The sequence below is a fragment of the Drosophila serrata genome, unplaced genomic scaffold (assembly GCF_035046125.1).
Source record: "Drosophila serrata isolate PLE 108 unplaced genomic scaffold, ASM3504612v1 contig_233, whole genome shotgun sequence".
Taxonomy (NCBI): Eukaryota; Metazoa; Arthropoda; class Insecta; order Diptera; family Drosophilidae; genus Drosophila; species Drosophila serrata.
In genome coordinates this window covers 217,483-242,085 of record NW_028257131.1, presented here as the reverse complement: position 1 = coordinate 242,085, position 24,603 = coordinate 217,483, and the positions used below count along the sequence as shown (strand labels likewise).

Sequence of the window (24,603 nt, the reverse complement as noted above, 5' to 3'; positions counted from 1 at the left end):
AAGCTGATGTGAAAATCTTTGACTTGGTGCGAACACAGCGAGCAGGCAATTAAATTGTCCAGGACAGAGGACAGAGCCTACCGGCTTAATGCCCGCTGCTGCACCCGGCATGGTGGTGGAGCATCGCCCCACACTATCCGGATCAATGTCATCGACTGCAGCGACAGATTTATGACAATCCGAGGGACTTGGCCACGTCCGACTCTCATGCTCACCTGACAGCTGCCTGATGGCTGATGGCCTGCCCCCTTGGAGGCCCGAAACTTTGAAATCAACATTTCAATTTGTTGGCGGCTGCCGCTCTGGCAATTTGGTGTGAAAAACTTGTAGCTATTTTTAAGTCATCAGCGGGAGCAGGCAGCAGGCAGCAGCATCATCAGCCAGCATCTGCAGCGGCAACAACTGGAGTTGCCGGGCAACTTTTATTGCCCATGTGAGGGGCATGTCTTCGTGCCAATTGCGTCATGCCAGGCGAAATGTGTCAAGTGAGCGGTGACTGATGTGGCGAGTAACAAGGAGTCGTTACGCACTGAACCAAAATTTTGGTAGGAAATTAGGAGTAAGAAAGAAAATCGATGGGCCAGAACAATTAGACTATTAAACACAAGAAAGAGAGACTAACTAAGGAGTATTATACATAAGATATAACTTATAAAAACCTCCTCTAAATCCACTCTTGTACTTCAAGTAGAAGTATATCTTTATTCTAAGTGCAAGTCTTCTCCCCTTTTCCAACCCCCACATTTGTCTTGAGGAGTGTTGCATGCGAAAAGTATGCATAAAAATGTACCATTCAAGCGCTGGAATTAAAAGTAACGAGAGAAACGCTGCCGGCACAGGAGCTGAAAAAAAAGAAGCCAAGGAGCAGGCACTCGAAATGGCGTTGGCTTTATTCCGGCAATTGTCTGGGACAGTTAACCCCAAGGAGCACACGACTCGCGACTCGGATACATAGCAGCCAGTACATAGGAGGAGGCAGCCCCTCTTGAGCCGCTGTCATTGTCAATGTCTCTAGACAAATGCGCCTGAAATGGCATAACAGGCGAATGAGTTTGAGTGCCAGAAGCCCAGCCCACTCGGGAAAATGCTAGGGGTTTGGGAGCTTTCCACGGAAAACTCTTGGCCCACCCCCTCTTGGCCCACGCAAATTCGGTGCACGCGCAATGCTAATCTGCTTTTAATTAAACGCAACTCGCAATGCCGAAAAGTCTAAGAGGCTTCCTCCCTTCAGTTAGCTAATTGTCTTTTGTCATTTGTCTTTTTGGCCAAATATGCCAGAGACAAGCGACAGTTACATATGTGGAAATTCACAATTGCGGAACAAGGAATGTAAGAATGGCCCAAATGACAATTAAAACACAAATGTTGTTTTCTTGGCCCTGACAGTGACTGTTTCGGTGGGTCGGCAGAGGTTAAACTCAATAATTGTATCAGAGCTAATTAAAGTGAATAGAATTAAGTACGATGACAAAGGGGAAATAGAGAATAGAATGGAGAGAGACTTTAGGCATTTATTTTTCTTGATATTTTCCTCATTGTGGTAGGCATACATCCTATTCTCCATTTATATAACGCATTTAATTTTATTCTTTTCTCAATTCTCTTGTTTCCTGCATATAATTTTTTTAAGACTGTAGAATAAATAGGAATGGTAAATTTGTACATTGTTATGTATTTTTTAGGTAGTAGAATATATATAAACATACAATACACAGCTTAGAGTTGAAAATTGGTAAAGTAATCTTGAAGCACTAATGATTGACTTCAATAAATATTCATATTTGTATCCTGTAACAAATATTAATTTACGTTTAATTACACCAGATAAATAGTAATTGCTTCGATATAAAAAAGGGGCGTGGGAAGGATATAAAATAATGTACTTACATGATTTCCCCCCTTTCAATGGCATACCGCATTTCGCCAAAGAGGGGAAATTTCATTTTTCAATAATGATAAATGGCAAAAATATTAGGCAAAATCAATCAAAATATGAAAATATGAACAGCAGCTTGCACAAAAAAAATCCAAAGACCCGAGAAGGGGCAGGGAAAACATATAAAATATGTCAAACACAATTAATTATGAAATGCATAAAACAAAGCCACAGGCATAAAAACAACAATGGAAGGCCATAAAAGCGTCAGAGGATGGAAAATGCATGAAAAATGCGACAGACAAAATTATCATTCATAATAATTTGTACAAACAAAACGCGCGGGGGGGGAGTAGGAGCATCGGGAAATTGGGGGTGGGGAAATTGTGCGAGGGAAAATGTTTGCAACTGTAGCCGCGTTAAACAATAGGGCAACAGTGGGAAAGATGGGGCAATAGAATGTTTCACGTCTAGCCAACAATTACAAAAATTGATGTTTTATTTAAAATACCAGACGGCAAACAGGGCTGGCCGAAGGAGGCCACAGAGGGCCACAGTCGGGGAATAAAAATAACAACAGCAGTGATAATGTTGCTGGCAACACATGTTTACAACGGCAGCGAGAACCGCAGATACAGCAGCAGCAGCAGCAACGGCTGACAGCAGGCTCGAGAGGCCCGCCCCCCTTCGAATCGGAATGTCAGACGCCTGTGCACACATTTTAATCAATAAACAAACGTGAAAATATGACAAACAAATTAATAAAATGCAGCAAACGCCGGTCGAGACAATGACAAAATATTATAAATGCATTCAAGGGCTCTTTGTGAGCGGTGTACAGGGGTCGGGGGCAAGTGGGGGAAAGTGAAGTGGGAAAAATCAGGGAAAAATCAGGGGGATAAGGTCTATATATAGAGCCGCAGCATCCATCCCTTTCCCGCTCACCCCTCGACTAATTGTGACAATTCGGTCTCACACAAATGGCATAATAAATGTTGAGCAGAGGAAATGATGTGTGAAGTGCATGCCTTTGTATCCTCCTCCCCTCCCTTAACCCACCAATCCGCTTAACCCTCTACTTTTCCCAACATACAAATACCAGACAACCGATGACCAAGCGGAAGTGATTTTTGGTTTCAGCGCACGATTTTCTGTCAGCTGGAAATGCATGGCACAATGCCGATGCTGATGTTGGGCCCAGCTATTAGCCAAACTTTGCCTACACTGAGAGAAAAGTGGTGTCAATTAATAAGCTTTTTATATGGTTAACTCGTCATTCATTAAATCATTCGACATATTAAATCTTTACGTATCTTAAACATATATAAGTTATACAGTTCTATAAAAGTTTGTAGTATTTGTTAAAAACAAACTTAAACTTGTCTTATTTACCCGTAATTTTGATCTGAATTTTATTTTGACTTATTTACTTTTGAACTCAATATTTTTAAGATTAAATAAATCAAATATTTAAAAGAGATACATAGATATTTAAGCACATATTTATTTCTATACCTGGCATGTTTCCCAAGTGCTTACCCAAATAAATTCGATTTCCATTCACCGATTTTAAACATAGAAAAACGATGCATAATATCCTTAAACTTTTAGCATAAAAAAAGATAATGCATAAAAATATCTAACTTCAAAAAATTCCTTTTTCCCAGTGTATAATGGAAAGCAATCGCCGTTCATTGTTTACGACACAATTGCTGAACAATGCCAAAAACAGGAAGCGGCGATATGCAGAACTCTTTTTTTTTTTTGCTCCTTTTGAGGGGGGCAGATAGATAGATAGTTTGAAGGACTGGCGACCAGTGTGCGGCTTCCTGCATTGAAGCGCATAATTGAGCAGCGGGGAAGGTCGTAAATAATGCAAAACCCAATTGCTGGCGGCCAGCGAAATAAGCAAATCCAAATTGGATGCCTTCGAGTGGACGGGACGGGCTGCTAATTAGTCCCCGGGTCGCATTTTTGAGCGCTCCAAAGCGATTTGAGAAAGGTCAAAATGGGCATTGATATTTCCTATCTCGGTTTGGGTTGCAATGGGTCCCAGTCCCCGGTCACTGTCCCAATCCCTGTCCCTATCCCTGCCCCTGAACGAATAAATCAATCCGGGCAACGGTCGCGGCACGTGACGATCGTCGGAATTTTTATTTGGAACTTTGTGCACTTTACGAGGCGGTCGTAAAACTAATATTTCTGCCTGTGTCAACAACTAATTGAAGTATTCTCTGGTCTCCTTTCTTCCCACTATATTGCAGAGCGTGGCATTTCTCTCGTGCAGCATATGAAGTAATTAGGAGTAGCACTAAAAACATCTATAAATGTCAAAAGACAAACAATTTCGCGGAAGAGCGAATGCCAGACATTGCCATCGACACTTTCCAGCCAACATGTTGCTGGGAGTCATAGACAGCAGCAGCAGCAACCGCAGCAGCAACCCCAAGTGACAGCAGCAACATCAACTGGCGGCAGCAACATTTGTGCGTTCAGTCGCAATTCTGACGGTTGTGTGACGCGTTCGTCGGGCGGCAATAAAGCAGACCTTTCTTTGTACTCAACAGAGAAAGAGTGACGTCAAAAGAACAATATAAACAAAGTGCAAACAATAAATTCAACATAAATACAAAAACAAACGAATCACAATACGTAAAAAAGTGTGTGCCATATAAATAAGAATAATTAAGTAGAAAATGCCGGAGAGCCAGCCACTCTAGGCAAATAAATTAGCATAATTTAGCAAAGATTTGCCAAGACAAGCCGACATTCATTTCGCACTTAATTAGTGTCCGACAGCGCTGACAATGTGGCAGACACTATCAACTTTAAGCACATCACTCAGAGGAGCAACAGCAGCAGCAACGCCGGCAACCTGCAACTGCAACAGCATGGAAAACGCGGAAATGCACAGTCACAAAGTGGGCAACATGTTGCCATCAACAGACAATGCGACAGCGGCAATGCGTAGGTGTCGCTGTCGCACAAAAATCACAAACAGCAACAGCAGCAGCAGCAACAACATCAGCAGCAGCAGCAACAATAGTAGCAACTGTGGCAGCAACATCCTGCAGTGGCTACTCCTGCTATGCCTTTTCTGTGGTAAGTAGAAGCCGGCAAATGAGCCATGGTCGAGTGCAGTAAGTGACTTTTAACAAAACGCGCTTAAATGTCTCTGATTTAGTGCGCCACGCCCCCCAGGGAAAAGCATATACACCATAAAAAACGACACTTACACTGGAAAAATAACAATATTCTTTGATTTGGTGCTATTAAGTCGGAAGTTAGACCTTTATAACTTGGAAAATATTGATGGTCTTTTAGGAATCTTTTGAAATATTATTTGTGGGTTTTACGGCTGATTTGATTTAAGCCATTATTAAATGTTTTATTTTAGTTCCCCGCCAATTTCCTAACCCCCTCGATTTCATGCTTCATAAATACTTTTCTCAGTGTAGGAGAAAAAAAAACAGGGATAAAGCAGAAAAGACAAACCGCCAAACCAAAGTGATATAGAGATGTGCTGAATGAAAAAACTGCTGCAGTTTTAGCCCTTGAATAAGATATACAGGGGGAGAGTTGGGCCAACACAAAAAAATAAATAAAAACGCTCAACACAAATCAAGATGAATTTCCGTGCATTTTTGTCCAGATTTTTGTACAGCTTTGGCAAAAAGGAAAATAAACCATGTACAGAGAGAGAGACAAACACACATGGGCAGCCAAAAACTAAAATAAAATAGAAGCTCACACAACTCTGGGTTTCTGGTTTTGGTCTTTTTGTGTTCCGTCTAAAGCGCTACAACCGCCACACCAGCAAAAAATGGCTAAACAGCAAAGAAAAGCATTTGAAAATAGCGCCAAGAAATGGAAGAAGATTAAATGGCAACCAAGGGGTGGTGGTGGTGGTACGTCAGCGCAATATAAATTGACTCGTGTTTTTCATTTAAACGTTTCGCCGCCCTCCAGCTCCAATCGCCTTTTTTATATATTTTCTTTTTGCTGCCTTCAATAATTCGAGTGCACAGCAGTTGCAGCTGCAGTCGCTGCCACTTAAACCTGAAATTAACTTTGGCCCACGGAAGTATGCAGCGGACATGGCAAATCGGGCAACGTGAGCCGGCCATACAAGCATATCCCGCACTGTCCGTAGGAGGAGCACTTGTGGCTACCTTTTTTTGTGGCCAGCTTTTCTCCGTTCTCGCCGCCATCCCGTATTGCTTGATTATTTCGTTTGGAAATTGATGCTGCCATCAATTATAGGAAAGCACAGGGAAGCAAGGCATCAGGGTGGGAGAGAAATGAATCCGGCTAGCAAGAAGGCACACCAGAGTCAGATAAAGGCACAGAGAGCGAAAGTCGTAGCTAATTGGATGAAGGATCTTGCAGAAATGTTTAATTAAAATGTGTGTGTACGATGCCAAGATAAAAGCTAAATATTCAATCCAATATCACAAATTCGTTATAAAGTCTGAAATCAATCCTTAAAGTTTAATATGAAGCCCTGAAGCCAACATTTGCATCGTTTAAAATGCATTGTAACCTAAACTGTCCATAAATTCTACCTTAGGTTTATGCAGAAACTCTGGATTTATTCAAAGTAAATAGCCAAACTAAATTCCTGATTAGATTCCCTGAAGTGAATACATTCGCTTTAAGTTTCATTATTAAATGGATTTCCTTTGCTTGGTCTCGACCATTATCCTGGAGAAGTTTGCATTTTATTATTTGGCTTATCAAGTTATAAATACACCAAGTAGACCTGGCAACTCAGGACTCTTCAATGAAAGCTGAATGAAATTTTTAACTTGGTTTTATGTTTCACCAGCAAATTTAATTTCTGAGTGTACGCCAAGACCAATGGACAGCAATGGAGTTTCCATTGCCGCCGGCTGATTGGTTACTCGGATGGCTTTAAAGCCAACGCTTTGTAATCGATGGCCCCGCAAAAACGCTGTGCAGTGCTAAAATAAACCGAAATCAATTTGGTTAAGCCCAGACGGGACGATGGAGATGGAGATGGAGTACCACCCACTTCGCTAATCAGGATAAATAAATATTTATAATTAATTTAAAATATAAACAGCAGAGAAGAGCGTTCGGGCGGCGCAATTAATTTCGGCTAGTTCGACGGGGGACAAGGACTGGAAACCCAAAAGCAGAGAACTGAAACTGAAAACGGAGAAGGAAAAGCGAAGAAACTTTTATTTTGATAACAAGGCAAACAAGCAAAGTGCTCATCGTCCAAGATTCGCAGGCATATGAATAAATGACTGAATGCATGAATAAGCAATCAACAATAATGGCCCGGGGAAACAGAAAAACAGGGTTGAAAGAGGAGATACACCGAGAGGATTTTTGAGAGGAATTCTTAGAAAAGAAACTGAATTTTGAATCCCTAAGAAATTTAATTAATTTAAGCTTTAGTTCAGTATATTTACATAATTACAGAGGGAAAATTGAGTTTATTTAAGAGAACTTTTCTTTCAGAAAGTTTTATAGGAATATTTATAGTTTATGGAAAGTTTAAATTAATATTTGAATAAGATTTATAGTTTATAAAATCAATACCTTTCTGATTTTGTTGCTGTGCAATAAAGGTACGTGGCTGGAGGTGGAAGATGGGTATATTATGAAAATATATGCACGGCGAAGAAGAGGTGAGGGGATTCAAGGCGACCCATGCCATGGTCAAGTGCCGGGAGGTGCGAACGAGATGACCAGCTAATGAGCCAAGTCATCAGGTGTTGGCCAAATGGGTTGCGGAGCTGTGGGTGGCGCTTCAATGTGGTTAAAGGTGGCCATGGTGGGTGGTGGTCAGTGGTTGAGTGCGTGAGCCCGTGCGTGCTTAATGAACTGCAATCAATGGCCCAGTGCCAGTCGATAAGAAACCCAAGAGGCGTCTCATTGTGCGTGCAACTGCTGATGCAAACACTCAGAAAAATATTATCTGTTAAACGTAGATAGATAGATAGCAAAAGAAGGTAGCGAAATAGATATAATAATCTTTTATTTTATTATATTAAATAAAATATTATGTAAGTTAGTGTGTAGATTTCACTGTATATTTTTTATTATAGTTTCGTTTTGGCCATGAGTTGGTCAACCATATTGATAGCTGGCGATTTACAGAGCCCTCTGACTAGATTGGCGCATTAATTAAGCACATTTTTGTAGAAATTTATTTAAATACAACGCCGGAAAAGAGACAATGTATAGAGATAGATGAGTATCGAGAGATAGGGGAAGGGAAAGAGATACACACATCGAGTTTTCCCCTCACACCTTTTGGCTCGCGTGAATTGGTTTTGGGCGTGAAATTGCTTTCAACGTTTAATTAGAAAAGGTTCGTGCGGTGGTTTATTTTTGGCCATCAACCGCATTTTGTGCCTGAAAGCAACCCATTCGAATTTCCACCACCACGATTCGCTGCAATTTGTTATCAGAAGCGAAACACGCACCTCACCTTTTGAAGCGCTGTCTTTGTTTACCTGGTTTTTGGGATAAATTAAAGGGATTAGACCGAGAGGATGCTGTGAGGTGTGTGTGTGAGTGAGTGTGCCACGCAATTAGCCACAAAATCAATTTTACACAAAAGCAGCAAAAGAGTCGAAGTAATCAACGCCTCGGGCTGGCAACAAAAGCGAATCATTCCGATCGGTTACAGGCATTATCGATTGAAGCCTCCTCTCAAGGTGCCGGCATTAAATTAAATTAAACTGCACATGTGTGAACGAAATAATAAACTAGTGAGCGACTGGGGAGCGGGGTACTAGTATATTGTCAGCAATATTGGTAACAGCATGCGGCATGTCCTGTCTGCCTTCGCCTGCGTTCTTCCATCTCGAGCTTTGTGTGCCAACTGTGTGATATAAAATATAATTGAATTGATATGATATGAGGCATTCGGAGTGGCATCCAGCAGGCCAAAACAACAATAGCCACCCACATGGCAGACATTCATTTTTATCTTTATTGGCCCCATGCAAATGCGAAGTTCGAGACTCGAAGACGAGAGTCCTGGTAAATACTACAGAAGTGGTTAAAAAAATAAACACAAATTTTATGCTCTTCAATAATTAAGCTGAACAACTCAAGAAATTAAATTTAACATGGCTAGAAAATGTTAAATATTATAGATCAAAACTTGCAACCACATAAAGAGATTCCATTCACTTGAAAAGAGACATCACAATATTTCGATATTTCTTTCATCAAATTTAACAAAAAGTATAATATTAAAGTTCACATGTTTAAACATAACTATTCCTTGAGCACAGTTGTGTCCCAATAAACAGACAGGAGATGAGATGTAAAGTCAAGGCTGATGCCTGTTGTGCACATGTCCTTTGACGAGCTTATTGATGACTGCTGGCCAAATGCAAAAATACTTGTATGAAAAATGGCATTCAGAAAATAAATAAGGATGGAGATCCTTGAGGAAAATAACAACAAAAAACACAGTGACAGTCATTATTACCAGGGAAATAAAAGTTAGTTCTTGATCACAAACACACAAGTAACAAATCAAATTTAAATTTCTTCAGGAAGAGTGCGAAATAGTCTTTAAAACAAAAATATCAAAAGAAATAAAATTGAAACCAATTAATAAAATAGTTTTAACTAAATTAAAGTCAAAAGAAACAGATTTGGGAAAGCTTGTCACTAAACATTATAAAATAAATTATTATTTCTACGAGGGTAAAATAAATCATCTTTGATGCCAACATAATTAACATCCTTGACATGGAAGACTATTTTAAATCCATCTAATATAATTTGTCACAACGAGCTTGAGTGCATTAAACTCATCTAAAAACATTTCAGACTCACTGCCAGTTGGAATTAGCAATAAATGTTGACCAAAAATGTTAGTCGAATGGCAAGTTTTCACAGCGCACAGAAAACTATAAAAACTTTTCAACATTTCAATTCATAATTCACACATAATTATATAATGCCGGCTTTGTCTATCTCTACTCGCAGGCTGCCCTCTGCTGTTGCTGTCTCTTTCGAATTGTCCTGTGGCACTCCCTCCTTCTCTCTGTCTCTCTCTACCTCTCTCTTTCACTCCTTGCCGGACTGTGGCCAGGCGAAATATGTCAGAAACTTTTCAAAACTGTAACAGCGCCAATTTGTCTACAAAAACGTTGACCGTACAGCACTCAGTGTGTCCCTGCCGCCCTCCGAAATCCTGGAAAACATTTTCCCACCCACTTCAAATGTAATTTCAACTCAAATTCAGCTGTATAATATTTATGCAAATATTTCCACGCTCCCTTCTCTTGTCTAATATATACTGTTGTAGTTGCTTATGCATTATGGTGCATAATTGCTGGTATTTTTTTGCCCAGCTACAAAAAGTTCTGCGATATTGTTGGTCCTTTTTAGTATTTGTGTAGCTAAAATATTGCGTTAATTATCACGAAATGCCACAGCATATAATGAACATGCACTGAACAATTTAATATTCATTAAATTCATTACATAAATATCATATTTAAGTTTAAAGAGATTAAAGCAGATTATGTATATCTATATGACCTACATAAATTTGCCTGTTTGATAATCTAATAATAATATTTTATTTATTAAATGCTATATTTTAAAGTCTTTTATTATGTTCAATTTGGTAATAATTTAAGTGAGACTATTAGTAGAGAAATTAAATAATCAAAGTCCTTTTAGATGCTAGTTTTTTTGATTTATTGTATACATTTTTAATATGACTTGAACTATTTTCCTCTCTGCATATATATTTATATGTATATAGCTCCAAGGAGTCTGTATCTGTTTGATCCTGTCTGTCTATGTGTGTGTGTGTGCAACCGCGCAATTTATATTTTTGTTAATTTTGTTCATTTTTTGGCCACGCGTAATTACATGAAGTATTCATGTGTAAAAATTTGTTATTGTATTTTTGGCCTCGTAAATTGTTTAACTTTTAAACATTTATTGGATGTTGGCCGTATCAGCCGGAAAACCAATTTTCACTGCCCAGAAGTGAGAGATGGGAGAAGGACGAAAAGTTTTCTTCTTCACTTTTTTTGTGGAGGATGCGAAGCAATTGACAGCGCAGCGAAGAAAACAAGACTTGAAAACTAACATTAAATATTTAAGACGGAAAACTGGAGTCTCTGTCTCCCTTGGCGAGTTGCCCTGGAAAATATGCAGGGAAATTTTTGTTTCTACCCGGAGAAATTATTGCACATCCATGCTCCGAAAGTCGCCTTTTTCACTCCTCGAAAAGCGAGTGGAAAATCGGTCTGAGCTCGAGGCAATAAGTTAAATTAGTTTCACCAGTATCGTGGCGTCTTGCCTCTTTGTTCTTCCTCCTTGCCACCGCCGCCACTCCTTATGACAATAAAAATATTACCCATAAATTATCACAAGTGAGTTCATCACATGGCTTGCGCTTTCGCCGCTCCCCCTCCGATTTTCATTCACAATTCGCCTGTCTGTAAAAAGTTCGTCTGGCTTTAGTTTAGTGGAAGCAGATGCTCGAAAGGATGTCGGTGCCTGGAGGAGCGAGGGCTGCTCCTCTGAAAACCCCTCAGCATTTACCGCGCTCATTTGTAACTAAATCTGGGCTAGCTCAGCTCGGTTGCGTGGCTGAAAGTTTATGAGTGTGCGGGTGGACTTGCAACCAAACATTTTCATATCCTCGGATATCAGAGGCGTGCTTTAGAGAAATGGAGAAGGGATTTTGCATTTATATTTTTATATTAATTCGATTGGCTACAGTTTTTGAAACAATTAAAACAATGGTAAAGAATTATGTATATGTAGTAGAACAAACATGTTTATAGATAATTTGTACAAAGCAAAGTAACATCAAGTATTAAACATCTTTAATTAATTAATTAACAATTGAATTATTTATTATTTTAGGTAAAATAGTCAATTTGATATCTTAAATCTATTTGCATTAGTTCAGAAACCTTCTTAAGGGTTTTTATAATCTCAATGATTAGTCATCAGAAAATAATGATAGTGATGGAAACCCTTTTTATTGATTGGATTTTAATATGTTTGCGTAAAAAGTGCAGGACCAATATTAACGAATAAATAATAAAAACAATGTTACACATTAAAGAGAAACAATTTACCTTTGACTTTGGTACCCCAAATATTTTATTTTAGACATAAGACAGATTAATCTAGGATATTTCAGAGATGTATAGTCTTAATAAGTTTCCTTTCAAAATAAGTACAAATAAATCTAGGATGATTCAGTGAATTATAATACTTGTTATTTATTAATAATTTAAAAATAATATACCTTTTATGAAAGTAAAATGTTGTATTTTACACAATGGGGGCATATACCTTATTGCATTTTGTGACGACACCCCTGGAACGCGGACGAGCATCCTGGCGCATATGTGAATGTTTGCGCAACTGCATATTGTCATAATGGTGAATGCATGATATATTGAATTTTGCAGTCAATAAACGTTTTATGATCACAGCTGCACATATTTCACAATTTTCCTCTCGTTTTTCCACTCCGCTCATATTTTTTGTGTGTTTTTGCCGCTTTTGTCGTGGCAAAGTTGCATAAAAGTTGGGTGGAAAGTGCGACAGCAAAGAATGACTCTGGGGCGGAAAGCCCGTTGAGGGCAATCGAAAAATTTAAGGTCATTATGGGCAGTGTGTATGTGTGTGACTCTGTCATCAAATCCGGCTAAGCTGGTGCTTTGTGCCTGCAAAAGTCCAAGTTGATACAGATCCTTGGCAATCCATCGAAGGACCATAAAGTTGTTCAAGCTGCCAGACGAAATCACTGCTCACAAAAATTCATCATCGATGCTGCTCCGGCTCCCTCTGCTCTGCCGATTTTCCATTGGCATTTTCCGGGGCCAATCTCTGCAGCAGGCACTCTCCAACTGCAGGGGCTGACGTTGAGCTAAGCTCGGCCTAATTTCCAAAGGCAAATGGCCGCAGGCTCAAGCGGCAGACTCACCCAGTGAGTGCGAAAAAAAATAGTACACAGTAGACATAAAATGAAACGGAGGCAACACAACAGAAAACACAACAGGAAGCTGTCCATGAAAATGAAGATGAACCAGCAGGAGCAGTACTAAAAGCAACAAGCAGCCGTTGAGCGGATATTGTGCCACTCCCAAAGGATGTGAGGACGGTGGGCGTAGGAATACAGAGAGGGAAATCAATCACTGGAAAATATACGTGATTTCTTGACAAGAAGTTGTTTAATCAAAATCGAATATTTATAGGTCTATGTTTATATAAAAGCAAATTTTATTCCCTTAAATAGCACCTGATTTATGAAATTACTATTTATTTTGATCAATCCTAAAAAGTGTTTTAAAGACTTTGACTTTTATATAAACGTTTTATTAGATCCATAAAGAATTTTTTCATGCACAATTCAAATTCATTTAAAATTATATTAATTGTGTCTAATTTATTAATTTGTCTTATTTATTACATATTATTTCTATAGAAAATGAAGCATTCATGCTAAAAGAAAATCCTAATTGCTTCCTTTTTCCACATTTCAGAAGAGTCTTTTAACAATTTCCTTGTTTTTTTCTTGGAACTATAAGAAAACGAAGAGATTAAGCCAGACATCATAATTCTGTTCTTCCAAGAAAAGTCATATATTCTCAGTGTATCACACACACATTGATTATGCTGCGTTGCTATCACGATTTCTATTTGAAACAAAGCACAGGCGCAAAAATAGCAAAACGGGAGTAAAGACGGTTGAAGCAGCAGCAGGAGCAGGAGCAGCGGCAACAAAAAATGGCAGCAAAGAGGTTTACAACTTCTCGTAAGGCGGCTTAAACGATTTGCGAGTTTATGGAAAGCCAAACACAGACTCAACGCAAACACACACGTCACACAGTCACACAGATGATGCCTCTGTCTGTCTCTCGGTGTGTGTTTGGGGGTGAGTGTGCCAGGGTATGTGTGTGTGTGGGGGGGGGGGGCAGAATAAGCGACGGGGTCGGGCATATTGTAAAACAAATGGAAAATTGCTTTTTGATGTAGTCAGTCAACTTTGCCTTGCCTTGCCTCGGTACCATCATCATCGACAGCGATGACGATGTTGGGAATGAGGATGTGGAAATTGGCATTGGGATTGGTATTGGGGAAAATGGCCAAGAGGATGGGCCTGGTCCTAAAGATCAGGGGTGCCGACAGATCGAGATTTATTCATATATTTTAAACATTTAAAACAAAAATAGAATATGTGCTAACTTAATGTTACATTGAATGCAAATGCCATATTCAAATAGCAACATTAAGAGATACTAAGATGGGCTAATTAAATATCTATTTGTATTTGCAAATTTAAGCTGTTATTAATGATTGATTTTATCTAAATGGGGCAACACTGATGATGGCGGACTGGCAAGTTGAAAGGCTTTAAGCGCCCAGGAGTATGATGCATGTCATTTGCGCTCTGCACTTGCAGTGGCTGCAATTCTTAATCCTGTGGGGCTTATGTGCTACAGCCAAGAAAAGGACCATGATGGCGGATGTGCTGATGATGAGGATGTGGCAGCCACTGCTGTCGCCAGATTCAATATTGTTTCACGCTCCTGGACGGGTATGCAAATCCATGGGAGGCAGGGAGTGTGAGTCCCTGTTTGGGCCGAGAGGCGGTTGAGCCGAGCCAACATCGAACGCTTTTAAAATAACAAAGGGAGCCGAGATAACTCCCCCACAAAATTGAGGCATTCAGAAGGAGTCCTTCTCTCGGCTTCTGCTAACTATACAGTCTGACAATAATGTATACTCTTTGCTTAAAAATTAAGTAAAATAGTAATTGCAAATATACCTAGTTTAGCCAACAAATGTTTTCAAACTCTTCCCATAAATGTTTCCGTAGTGATCCTTACTTTTCATGTTTACAAAAGAAATAATATTTGAAGATTATACCATTTTCTCCCCGTGTACTTCGGAACCAAAGCCCTTATGACACCGCATCCATTTGAATAAGTCTCTGTTCCCCCCTTTCAGATTTCGGTGAGGCGGCACTGCGTGATGTCAATCTGCTGGTGGAACCACCGGCAGTGCGAAGGGGTCAATCGGCGGCTCTGCGCTGCGACTACCAACTGGACGGAGCGCCCTTGTACTCCATCAAGTTCTACCGCGGCCAGATGGAGTTCTACCGGTACACGCCCGGAGAGTATCCACCCACCAAGGTCTTTCCGTATCCCGGCATCCGTGTGGACGTAAGTGTGATCCAACGAGGGGTTATTGTTCGCATTTAATGGGTATTTTTGGCTCATTCTTGGCAGGAGAACGGCTCGAATGCCACCATGGTGCACATACGCAACGTGAGCTTCGGCCTGTCCGGACCATTTAGCTGCGAGGTGACGGCGGATGCACCGCTCTATTCCACCTCCACCGCCTACGCCCAGATGCAAGTCGTTGGTGAGTATGCAACGGTGTCCTGACAATGACAAACGGGGCCTGTCTCATTAGTCCTGGCGCGAGCTCTGACAAGGCAAGAGCAGCGAATAATGGTTAGAGAAGCGTTCCTTTTACTCTGCTCCCTCCTGCTCCATCGTCAGGAATTAAGAGCTAGCTAGCTAAATGATGAACAAACGCTTGAAATTCCAGGGTTATTTTAGCTCTAAAATTAATAATGGCTTAAATTTAAAAAGAATTTAAGAAATATTGTGAGCTACGGAATATAAAATTTAAAAATATCGTGTGTAAGAAACAAGGAGGTTTGTTTACAAACACATTAAGCATATTATTATGAACAAATATAATTTATATTATTATGATGGGTAATAAGAGAACTCAAGGTCTAGTTTCACTCGACTTCATTTAAATAACTCCATATAATTAGTGCAAGATTTTTACTGATGATCTCTCGAACTTATATAATTTGTAACTAATTATTTATATTGCAAAAATTCCTAATATTTTCAGAGTATCCTGAGAAGCGTCCTCAGCTTTTTACGGAGCATACGCGCTATGAGCCCGGTGATGTCCTTAGGGCGAATTGCAGTACTTTACCTTCGAGGCCACGTGCAGAACTACGATTTACTATCAATAATATACCGGTAAGTTATATATTACAACAATATATAATATATATAAAATAAATTAAGGAATCCTTAACAATAAATATCAAAAATTATACAATTAACAAAGTACAAACAAGAACATTCAAAGGTTTACGCTACATTTTCAAATTTAACAACCTAAAAGTGTATAAATTTCGGAAATTGAAATTCTATAAAACATTCAGAGGGAAAGCTGAAAAATATAGACGTAGTTATAAATGTATAAGTAGAATACTATTTCTAAAAATAATACATTGTAACTATGGTCTTTAGAATATTCAAGGGCTTAATGTTAATTTTCAATAATAACCACACTTAAGTATATAAATTTAACCAAATTAATATCCAAAACTTTTTCAAAGCACTCATATAGCCATGGGAAAGATCTGATCTCGAAGAAATTAGTGTGACCCCTCAGGGCGAAACGGTTTACAATCGACAATTAAGAAGTCTTACATCAAGCCTCGCATTGATTGTTAATTAATGTCCCGGCTGTATGAAGAAGTTTTGGGCCAAGGGCGTGGGGGATTTGCCTAATTAAACAGCTTTGACTTTCCTAACGGCATCGTAAATCCTTTATAATGGCAGCCACCACCACTCCGCGTTGGGAAACATGTGTGGCTTTCGTTTAATCCAAGGCGACGTGCTTCACAAAATTTGTCCTTTATTTATGAATATGATGTAATTTAATCAGAGCCAAGAGACTGAATTACAAGGCGAACCGACTCGACTCGGCTCCCCTCATCTTACCTACTTAATTAAAAATCTCAAGCCGAAAAACCCAGGCCAAGAAATTGTTCGGGCCAAAAACCGCTTGTGGGCAAAATGGAGTCAATAAAGCAAAAAAGGGTTTTGCGCCTGGCTTCGGCCTCTGATTTGATTGTGAGATTTTCCCTTTTTTGTCATTTATCATAAAGATATGGGGGGGGGGGGTGAGAGGGTTTGTAAAGGCAAGACATATGCATATGCACAGTGAAGGTAGAAAAAATAGCACCAAAGATGCTTTGGAAACACTACAATCACCAAAAATTCCTACTTATAAAACTCAATTTTTAATGTTAAACACAACTTTCTCTTTGAATATTATTTACAATTTAATTTAATTAAGTCAAATCAGATTTGAAAGCAAACATTTTAACCTTAACTGTATACAATCATATATAAAACATATCCACGATATGAGGCTGGCTATCATCATTAGTCATTTCGGGGGCGCTTCCATTTCTGCATCAATTCTGCGGAGCCGCTAATCAGTTGCATAAATCAACAAAGAAATGCTTCCGGCAATCGGTTTAAAGCAATGCCAGATCCCAATTCTTTGACCTAACCCCGAAATCCTTAACGTTTTTTTGTTGCTCCCTTTTTTCTTCTTGGCCCAAATGTTATTAATCATAGCCGAGACATAAAATAAATTACGTTCAACTTGTGGCAAAAACGAAATTGCCGGACGGGCCAGTGGACAGCATTGGACCACGGACAAAGGGACAGAGGACAAAGGACAACGCTTTTTAAATGAATTTACGAGATGAACAAATTTTCAGTTGACACGCCCGCTGAACGAATTCAGCTTTTCTACAATTTCCCAGAGTGTGCAGGCAAGGGAGCATAGAAAAAAAACAACAAGAAGAAAACTTATTAAACGCTTCATAAATTTTTATATTATGTCTACCCACATCATCAGACATAACGTGTCCTTCTCTGTCCGTCTGCTTTGTTTTCTCTTTCCCTTTCTCTTTTTCTATTTTTTCCTGGCCTCGTGCGCCAGTGTGTGTCTTATCCTGTCGCTTTATATCTGCCGGCTGTAGTCTACTTTTTGGGGCATCGACACACACACACACCCATACACCCACAGGACTCACATGCAGGCCGTTTAACATTTTATCTAGACTTCTTCGCAGCCAACTAATGACAAAAGCCGAGACAAAAGTACGCCGCTGTGTTCAAGGATTGCGAATGGGGAGCAGAGACCGAGTCTTCCCCGTCTGTCACATAAAATTTTATGTTTACACAGGAAGAATAATATGGGTATCCATTCGAATTCCATTCCAATATCTTCTTTACTCTTAAGTGGGTGAAAATAAAGAATTCTGTTGATTGTGTCTAGACGCATAGCTTAGCTTTGATTTAAAACTTATACAATAAATAGGTTTTTATTCCATATTTAGATTGGTAAACCTTACACATATTCATGTATTTATTTCCCCCTGTGTACTGTATTTCTAGAAAAAAAACAAGAAGGGTATAGCAAAAGTATAGCCTCCATTTCTGTGACAATGGCCATGCAATTTAGTTTCATATGCCTGAGCATTAGATGCCTTTTTGATATTGAATTATGATCTGCACGCCGGAGCTGTTCACGCTCTTTAAATTAGATGGAAACCCGGGGATAATACTCTGTCACACAAAACAATGCCATAAATAATTCCAAGCTGAAAGCATTGACCCAGCACGTGTTGAGTTCAAGATTAAAGAGTCTCCCTGGACACTTACTATATATACATCCATATATATATGGTCACATGTGTGTGACCCACTGCCAGTTAGGGGGACGAACAGGGGAAAAAAACAAACTTTAACGACTCACATAATTTGTTAAAAAGTTTCTGTCATATTAATGGAAAAGTAGCTCAAAATGTGCTCTCCCTGCTCCCATCTCTGTTTTACTTTTTTCCCCCTGATGATTCAGGGGAATTAGTTGGGATTAGGGCCAAAGTCTGACCATTAGACATGCGGATTTGTGCGGCCATCGATTTTTGATAAATTATTTATTGAGCACAGCAAAACTAAGGACATAATTAAAGCTTGGCTTGGACCATGATTAATGGCTGCCTGAGGGAAATCGATAAGGCCAGCCCGGAATGGGAGTGGGTCAGAAATTTAATTTAATTAAAGCCAAAGCATTTCATACATTCAAATATGAGCTGAGCAAGAGGGATCCCCAGGCCAATTAGCGAACCACATCAAATGCAATTCGGCAATGTTAACAATAAAATAGGAAATAAATTCAGGAGCCTGTGTATTTTCCACGCAATTTGCATAATCCCATCTAGGCAGAAATTATCAAGACGATATTAATTGCCAGGCCATCAAAATGAAGTTGCCCAGATAGCAAGGACCCCGAAACACAAACACAAGCCGACTTTCTGCCTAACCAAACGTTGTTTGAAAACAATTTGCAAGGGCCAAAATGTTTAGGCCAGCAAATGCGAAATGCTCATTTAATTGCCAAGAGGTTGAAGGTTCTCGATGCCATAAAGGTAAATCACAAGAAATATGAGGGTATTTTCACTTTCGGGTCGCTGCCTCAGCCACATGCTTAATTAAAGCGCTTGGCTTCTTAAGAGTGTCTCGTAAATTACGCGGCATTAAATCGGCAGAGCCAGATAGGGACAGGGATAGCCGCAGAAAAGGACGGGGAGTGTGCAAAAGAGTGGGACAGCGACAGCGATAGAGTAGGGACAGAGGTTCTTGCGGGAGAGCAAAACTGAAAATGACTTTTTATGTGGCTGCGTCGTCTGGGCTTTTCCGTTGCCAGCATAAAAATAAAAATAAAATTCAAATAAAATAAAAAGGATAAGCCAAAAAACGCACAAAACCCAAAACAAAATGGGCAAGTGTGTGTGTGTGTGAGTGTGGTGTGTGTGTGTGTGTATGTGTATGGGTGAGATGCTGTTCGTAAAAAGGGTTAAAAGGCGACCGACAACAAAAAGAAAACGCTCGGCAATAAAGCGCTTTTCCTTTTAATGTTGTGGGTGAGTGGTGAGGAAATGAAGGTGAAGAGATCCTTAAGGGTTCCTGCAGAGAGAAAAACTAATATTAATTTATAAACTATACAAAGTTTTAAAGAAAATAATTAATTTTCTTAACAAATATCAAGTAAAATCTGAGACAAATTCTAAAAGAAAAAGTACTTACATTGACGTTAATGCTCAGCAAATAAGTTTTGAATAATATTGCCGGATTCAACTTCAAATTCAAACTTAGACTACATATACCTTAAGGCATTTCTTACATTTCTCGTATTATAAGCTTTTTTAATATATTAAATCAATATATTTACATAATATTTTTACTTTCGGAAACTTTTTCCCGCAGTGCATCCCCTTAGCTGACCCAAATTCCCACCAAACCCGTAATATCTTACACCTTTTTGTCTTCAAGGGGCTCCCCCGAAATACATGCATAAGTAAATGGCGCTCAAATGAGTTTGTAAGTGGAAATGAAATGCATATTTATTGTATTTAAATTGCCAGCGAGTTTTCCGGCGCATCTTTCGCGGTGGCTAAGCTCAGGTTGTCATGTGAACTTTGAAAAGGGGGAAATGGGACGCGGGACACGGGACACAGGACGAGGGACATGGATGGTGTGGGTGTGAATCGGCAACAGGACATGCAGTCGAGCGGAAATGGCAGCGTGAGCGTTTTCAAAATGGCGCCTGCATTTCCTCACACACACGCATATATATGTTATTTATATTTTTTTCTTTTAACAATGGACGATGCGCCATTTGCGACTAAAAGCATTGCACACGGCAGTTTAGAGTTTTCTTTTCGCGCCAAAAGGAAATTGTGCAGCGAGAAGAGACTCAGGCAAATGAAGCGGAAAGCTCGGAAAGCACGGTAGTGTCGCATTGCATATGCATACGCGTTCAAATGGGGAGAAAAAAATATACAGAAAATATGCATCAGAAGTCAGGCTTAGGCGCACTGCTGTTGGTGTCATGGCGGAAATGAAATTTCAGCGCTTCTCAAAAGGCATCAAATAAACAGTTTTTTAACAGCAACAGCGCCAAGTAAACATCCTTCAAAATGAACAACAACACAAGCAAACACATGGACACTCACACACGTGCATACATACACTCGAACAAAATGCCGGACACTTGCAGAGGCGAAAAAACCAACCAGGCGGATGAGTGAATAAGTGTCTCTTGATGTTTCTGTTGTTGCCATAGTTGTGTGTAACATTGAAAACTCGTTTTTAAATGCCAGCAATGCCAGAAGCAGTACCAACAGCAGTAGCAACAGAAGCAACAACAGCAGAAAGGACAACTCGCCACAAACAACAACAAAATATGACATGCCCATGTCCGTTCGTTTCGTTCACTCCGTTTCCTTCGCCTCGCAGTTTCCATTGCATTTTCCAGCATTCTTTCCTGCACTGCACTGGGTGGAAAAATATCAGCTTTAATCAAGTTAAATTTTTAAATTCTATTTGATCGATATTAACTTTAGTATTATTACTAGTTTAAAATCACTTTATAAAGAATTAATAATATGACTTGAAAATAGTAAATTTACTGCTTAAACATGTTTAATATTTGAATACACAAATTTAATCAAATATTCACATAATTATATACTTTGCCTATGATATACCCAGCTTACAGATGAGTAAAAACCATGGCCTAGTTTTTGGGGCCCATTAATTCTTCTTCTCGGAAATAATATTGGAGGCCAATTAAAGATTTCTCAAACAATCTTTGTAAATAGTTAGACCTTGTAATGGGAATTTGGAATTACATTATTATATTGAACAATAAATATTATAACAATATACACAATTTACAAAAAATAAAACTTAGGTTGGGCTTAGCCATTAGGTAAAATTTCACATTATTATAAATAATACAACAATTTTTCCCTCAGTGGGTTGGTCAAAGGCTTGGTCACTGGCAAGCAGCCATGGCCCCAAGTGCAACATGCTTGTAATAACCCCTCCACACACGCACGCACACCCACAAATATATATACACAGACAGAAATGAGGGGTCAGTTGTGGGGGAGCCGGACAGACAGACAGACGACAAATTGCCATTCATATGCAGTTGCACAAAACCCGAAGCGAAACTCTACCATTTTTTCCCCTTTTGCCCCTTTTGCTGATTTTATTTCTCCTTTCTGCAGGAACATTTTTCTCTGGCTTCTGTAAAAGAGAAAAAGGGGGGCGGACGCCCTTTTGGCGGTGGAAGGGACGAAAGGGGTGGCTACGGAAGCGGAAGAGAAAATCAGTTGCAACTGCAATTGCAGCTGGAAGCATGCCATGAATATTTTAAAGCATACTTTAGCAGCTTGCAGCGGCATTCGATTAGTATTCAAAATGACGAAAACCAAAACAATATTGTGGTTGAAGTACAGCGATTGATTTGATGGCTCACTCGGCAATAATAGGGGTCAACAGAATAGGATTTGACCTAACTGACCTCTGTTTTTGTTAGGTTATAACTTGATAGATTACTAACAGAAGTTGCTGATATTTTTGGAAAACCTGCATACAGTTTTTATAATAAGAAATATTTCGTTAAAGCACCGTGTGTTACAGTAATGTAGTATTTACAATGTACATAGAATAATATATAACTTTCATATTCATTCCCCAATATTATTAAAGAAACTCTTATAAAATATATACATATCTCACTATTTCTATTTGCGACAGGTGAGCACGGAGGAAACACAGTATATTCGATCGGTTGACAATCTGATTGCATCCCGGCTCAGTCTGAAGCTGCAGCTGCAGGCGGTTCACTTTGTGGCCGGCTCCAGTGCCCATGGAAATGGAAATGGTAATGGCAATGGCATTGGCATCACAAACGCACTGCAGATGGTTGGCGGCTCTGGAGGTGGAGGAGGCCTCATCCTGCGATGCACGGCGCAAATTGGCGATTTCTATCAGGAGTACAAGGAAATCGAGCTGGGTACACCGCAAAAGGATCCGGTGCCGGCCAGAGGTAATCCACAAATGCAGTAGATGCCAACAGCTACAGAGCACTGAGAGAAAAGTTTATTAACTTAGAATTTATTACGTGTTGAAAAATCATAAAAATGAAAAGGGACAATTTTAAAAAATGAAAAATCTTTAAAAATTACTAGGGGTTTTAAAACATAAGAAATATGACTAAAAGTATGCTATGATTTTAAAGCACAATTTTGGATACCTTTTCAAGGGTTTTACGAGTCCTAGTGATTGCTTTGTACTTTATTTTGTAACATTTACAACATTCTTTTTGTATTTGACTCAAAAATCCTTACCAATTTTATTCTCACTGCCCACTTGCCTGTGATTTGACCATTGCAGTGACGCTGTCGTCGGGCACCGGACTTCGTGGCTTCTTGGAGACCTATTTTGCCAAATCCTCGGCTTGCAGCCTCTGGCGCGGTGCGGCGGGGAGCGTGGCAGCGGGCTTAATGGCCACGATATTAACCAGGCTGATTAATGGTAGCTAAATGGGCGCAGGATTCATGGACTTCATTTGGGTGCGACTCGCGGGTGGAGGAGGAGAATGCGGCATGTGGCGTGTGTGTGGGATGTGTATAGCTTATCGATCAGCGATGGAAATTAGAGAGCTCTCGGCCGTAAACTGCATTATTTACCTATCACGAATGCAATTTAAATTACATCCACAGACACACACCTGGGATGTCCGTGTGATTCCCGTTAAGCTCCGCGCATACACATACACTCACCCACAGATCCCATATAACTGTAAATATTTGCTTTAATGATGTGAACGGATACACGTAAATGAACTCGCACATACACACACATACACAAACACACTCATATATACACGCATACACACGCGCGACTAATTGTTAATTAATGGATTATTTAATGATGCATAAAATATTGGATAAAATATGAATGTTTCATTTGCATTTAGCTTCAACCCAAGCGGATATCAACTTAATTTTTAAGCGGAGTAAAAACCAAATGTAAATCGTTGAAACGATTAAAAAAGCAGGAAGGGAAAAACAGAAAAAGAAAAAAAAAACACAAAAATAAATACCATAGAGAACTGTAAACATTTAAAAATGCCAATGTCAAGACAAACCAAATACATTCAAACCAAAATAAACATGCAGTAATAATCGAGTTCGGTGTGTTGGTTCTTTTCATTTAAATGGGAAATTAGTTAATTGATATTTGCCTTGGAATAAATGTAAATCTGGATAATTTAACTAATTATGCTATTAAAAGTTCATTATGGATTGGATAATATTTATTCTAGAAGCCATTTTGGCAAGGTAAGTAGTAAAAGGCTGTCTTTTTACAGGATTTATTGCTTTTTATGGGTTTTAAAGCTTTAGTAATAGTTTATAGAAGACTATAAAATCATTTTGAAAGTCTATATATAATATTATTAAACGAGTTTCTATATAATGAAATTAGTTTTTTAAGCAATTTATTGCGAACTGATGTGCTGAACTTAATATTCGACCTTTCAAAAAGATAGGGAGTAAAGGGCAATTATTTGGCAATATTTTAAATTGAAAAACATCTGGTCAAATTTCTTTAATTTTTACTACTTTTTACTATATTATTATTTTGTTATTTGTAAAAATTATTCTCTACCTATCTAATTTTAATATATTTTAATTTAATATACATGGTGTAATCCTTATGCTTTTAACTAGGGTTCACAGGTTGGTAATAATAAATTATTGGTATTCTAACTATTTAAATAAATATATTATAAGTAATTTAATTTACCCTTTATGTATAACATAGGACAAATTTCTCTGTAATTTAAGACTCAATTGTCTTAATTTTATTAAATCTATAACATTTAATGAATTTAAACTTTTTTTTAAGAAACTTTGTTATTTAACTGTTATTAACAGCGAACAAAAGTTTTTTCTCTGTTTTCAAGGATATTTGTATAATATAAAT

General features: G+C 38.9%; 1 protein-coding gene across 2 annotated transcripts in view; it reads left to right on the top strand.

The window, feature by feature from the left end:
* beat-IIb (beaten path IIb) overlaps nucleotides 1-23,805 on the top strand; it is a 37,953-nt gene extending 14,148 nt beyond the window's left edge. Inside the window, exons 2-7 of one of the 2 annotated variants that reach the window (XM_020957299.2) lie at nucleotides 4,141-4,978; nucleotides 14,870-15,084; nucleotides 15,151-15,286; nucleotides 15,794-15,927; nucleotides 22,369-22,660; nucleotides 23,008-23,805. In XM_020957299.2, coding sequence (XP_020812958.2) covers nucleotides 4,684-4,978; nucleotides 14,870-15,084; nucleotides 15,151-15,286; nucleotides 15,794-15,927; nucleotides 22,369-22,660; nucleotides 23,008-23,156 — 1,221 coding nt within the window. In that variant the 5' untranslated portion in view covers nucleotides 4,141-4,683 and the 3' untranslated portion in view covers nucleotides 23,157-23,805. The remainder of the gene's footprint in view (nucleotides 1-4,140; nucleotides 4,979-14,869; nucleotides 15,085-15,150; nucleotides 15,287-15,793; nucleotides 15,928-22,368; nucleotides 22,661-23,007) is intronic. The other variant, XM_086830249.1, reaches the window with a different exon arrangement.
* The last annotated feature ends 798 nt before the right edge of the window (nucleotides 23,806-24,603 follow it).